General features: G+C 42.9%; 1 protein-coding gene across 1 annotated transcript; it reads left to right on the top strand.

The window, feature by feature from the left end:
- The first annotated feature begins 2,014 nt into the window (after positions 1–2,014).
- Positions 2,015–2,428, top strand: LOC149827077 (uncharacterized). Its single transcript, XM_090018427.1, has one exon. It carries the CDS (start codon positions 2,015–2,017, stop codon positions 2,426–2,428), a length of 414 nt encoding a protein of 137 aa, XP_089874553.1.
- The last annotated feature ends 480 nt before the right edge of the window (positions 2,429–2,908 follow it).

A 2,908-nucleotide genomic window follows, 5' to 3' on the forward strand; every position in this document is an offset into this window, starting at 1 on the left:
CACTTTTAGTATGCTGCTGCACTTGGTGCCTACCATCAAGTGCAACATATGACATTAAATGTGTGCAATCACATTGCACTTAATCTTCCCTCTGGTTCAGGATGGGTGCACACTCTCAGCTACCACACCTTTGCATGAAGGGCATCCTACTTAGCCTATTTGGTATTTGAAAATGAGACGTGTCACCATTTTCATCATTTCTTTGAGTTTTTTTTTTTTGCTTAACTTTCTTGGTTTATTCAATGTTTGTTGGATTCTATCAATTGTGAATATGTTTCGAGGTTCCCAAAATATACACGATGAGGCCGACGCATTCACTAGGCCACGTACGTGCACGCACGCGGACTAACCAACATGATGGTCCCTCTTGGGAGAGTACTAGATCTCTCAGCAACCCCTTCCCTCATGGAATTGTAATTAATGTCCTTCATAGCAAAAATGACACATTCTTATATGGACGTTTAGGGCTGGTAGACGACCCAACACATAGCAAAGATTGTGACATTCAGCTTGGCTCGTTTATCAGTAGATTGAGCTTGTGACTCAGCTCGTGTTCGTGTTTAGTAGAACCCTGCTCAATCTTGGCTTGTCCTTGAATTAGATGAGCCAAACACGAGCCGGATTGTGTAAAAACATTTCATTTAATCCGGTTGCCACTCGCAATATATATATATATATATAGTGGAAATCAGATTTTCCTTCATATTTTTTTGGCTTCTTGCAGATCAAACTCTACATGTGGTATCCAAATGGTTTCTCCAGTAATAAATGACTTCTTTTTTTTAGAAAGAAAGACATGAGTTTTGAATAATGTGACTGTGACATGCAAGCAGGAAGGGCTTCAAAAAACAATGCCCGACAATTAGCTAAAATTTAATGACTCAAAAACTTGCATTCTTGCATCAGAAAGAGGATAGTCTGAGATCTAATTCTAAGCAAATAAATCATGTTGAATGCATCTATGTGGTCAGATTGAGTCGACGCAACATCCACCTATGAATAACAGCTGGATAGTTTCATACCTTCAATAGTATTCATATGAACTTTCATTCAGTGGGTAATTTGGCACATGAAAATGAGAACTCTTGCTTCTTAGATCTTGCTTTGAACCTAGGCAACCATACGTGGGTAATAGTAGCTGATGTTGAATATTTGTTGAATCCTATATTTATTCTAATATTACAAGGCCCCCTACAATACCACGAAGATCGAATTCATCATGTGCACCATTGGCCATGCCAAATAACATGATGCTGAAAGGTAACAAAATTAGATGATTGAGCTCGAGGGGGTAATCTCAACTAGCTCTCAATTCTCCACGTGGAATTGCAATTAATGGCGTCCCATGGTAATCCTGCAAAAATGTCTGATTTTGTAAGGTCAATATCCACCCACCAACCTTCCTTCAAAAAATTAAATATATATATCCACCCACCAACCTGAATACCACATACTTTGCCAGGGACTGATGCACTTCACCTGACTGAACAAATTAATAGGTTAGGATCTGCCAGATGCCAACTTGAATGTTAGAGAGAGAGAGGGCAAAATTTGTATACTTAGTGTATATATGTTGAAGAATTGACTAGGGCATGAGACACCATATCATGAAAGCTGCAACTCAGCAGAATTTGTAGACTAAGTGTATGTAGAAGAGTTGACTATCCCATGTGAAGCTAGCATGGGCCAGCCTAATCCAATACTGCAAGATGACCATGTGATGTTTAGGCGTGCCTTGTCTTCATCCGTCTTCTCTGTCATATTTTTGGCAGGGCAATGCACCTATCTGAATACCACGACAGCAACCGATGCACTTCACCTGATCACTGACCAAGTCAATTTAATGGGGAAGGATCTGCCTCGAGCCAACTTGACTGTTGTAGAGAGAGAGAGAGAGAGAGAGAGAGAGAGAGAGAGAGAGAGAGAGGTTCAACATGTAGATGAGGCATCAGGAAACTATGGTTCACTGAGAGAGAGAGAGAGAGAGAGAATGTCTTCTCAGATTATTGACTCCATGAGCGAGAGAGCTGAGATCAATGTAGGGGAAATTGAGTGCCATAAGAGATCAGCTGAGCTCCTTCATGAGTTTGGGATCCCCAGCGGGCTCCTCCCTCTCGAAAATATACTTGAGATCGGGCTCTCTCGTTCCGAGGGCTTCATATGGCTCAAGCAGAAGAAGAAGAAAGATCACTACTTCCAGCAGATCGGCCGGAGTGTCTCGTTCGCGGCAGAAGTCACGGCGTTCATCGAGCCACGGTGGATGAAGAAGGTGACTGGTGTGAAGGCCAAGGAGCTCCTCATCGGGGTAGCCGTCTCCGAGATGTTGGTTGACAGCCAAAAATCTGGGAATATTCTGTTCAAGACACATACTGGAATTTCCCGAACATTCCCAGTCTCTGCATTCGTGATAGAGGACAGCAAGAAATAGAAGTGAATAGAGATCTTGATAAACTTCAAGACGGCTTTGTATCTGTTTAATGGATAAGATTAGGTCTTGCTTTTTCTTTGGGTATATGAATTAGTAACATGCTAACCATAGTGACTCATGTTTAAAGCCTCCTCTGATTCACATCATACTCGGAGATCATGACTCTTATCATTAGAACTCCCCCTACACTACTCAGGGGGACATGCTCCACCTTACGGAAGGAGGAATCACCAATGCAACTGTCTGAGAGCAAGGTCGGCACGTGGGCAGATGGGAGGTAATCGGATGGCGGCTCGAGGAGAAATGGGGAGGAGAGCAGCTCTGAACAAAATTTTTTTTCCTCGGAGAGGGTCTCGTATGACCAGCGCACGGGGACGACATATGTCCCGAGCTGGATATGCGGCTGCTATGAGTGGGGAAAACTAGAGGGTTTCACCTCCATTCCAAGAGTTTCTGTCTGAAGAAACTCGGAGAGCTGCA

The sequence above is a fragment of the Nuphar pumila genome, chromosome 10 (genome assembly GCF_984573655.1).
Source record: "Nuphar pumila chromosome 10, dmNupPumi1.hap1.1, whole genome shotgun sequence".
NCBI classification, from domain to species: Eukaryota; Viridiplantae; Streptophyta; class Magnoliopsida; order Nymphaeales; family Nymphaeaceae; genus Nuphar; species Nuphar pumila.

Coding starts and splice junctions, on each gene's coding strand:
- LOC149827077 (XM_090018427.1), top strand. CDS start 2,015: ATGAGCGAGAGAGCTGAGATCAATGTAGGGGAAATTGAGTGCCATAAG.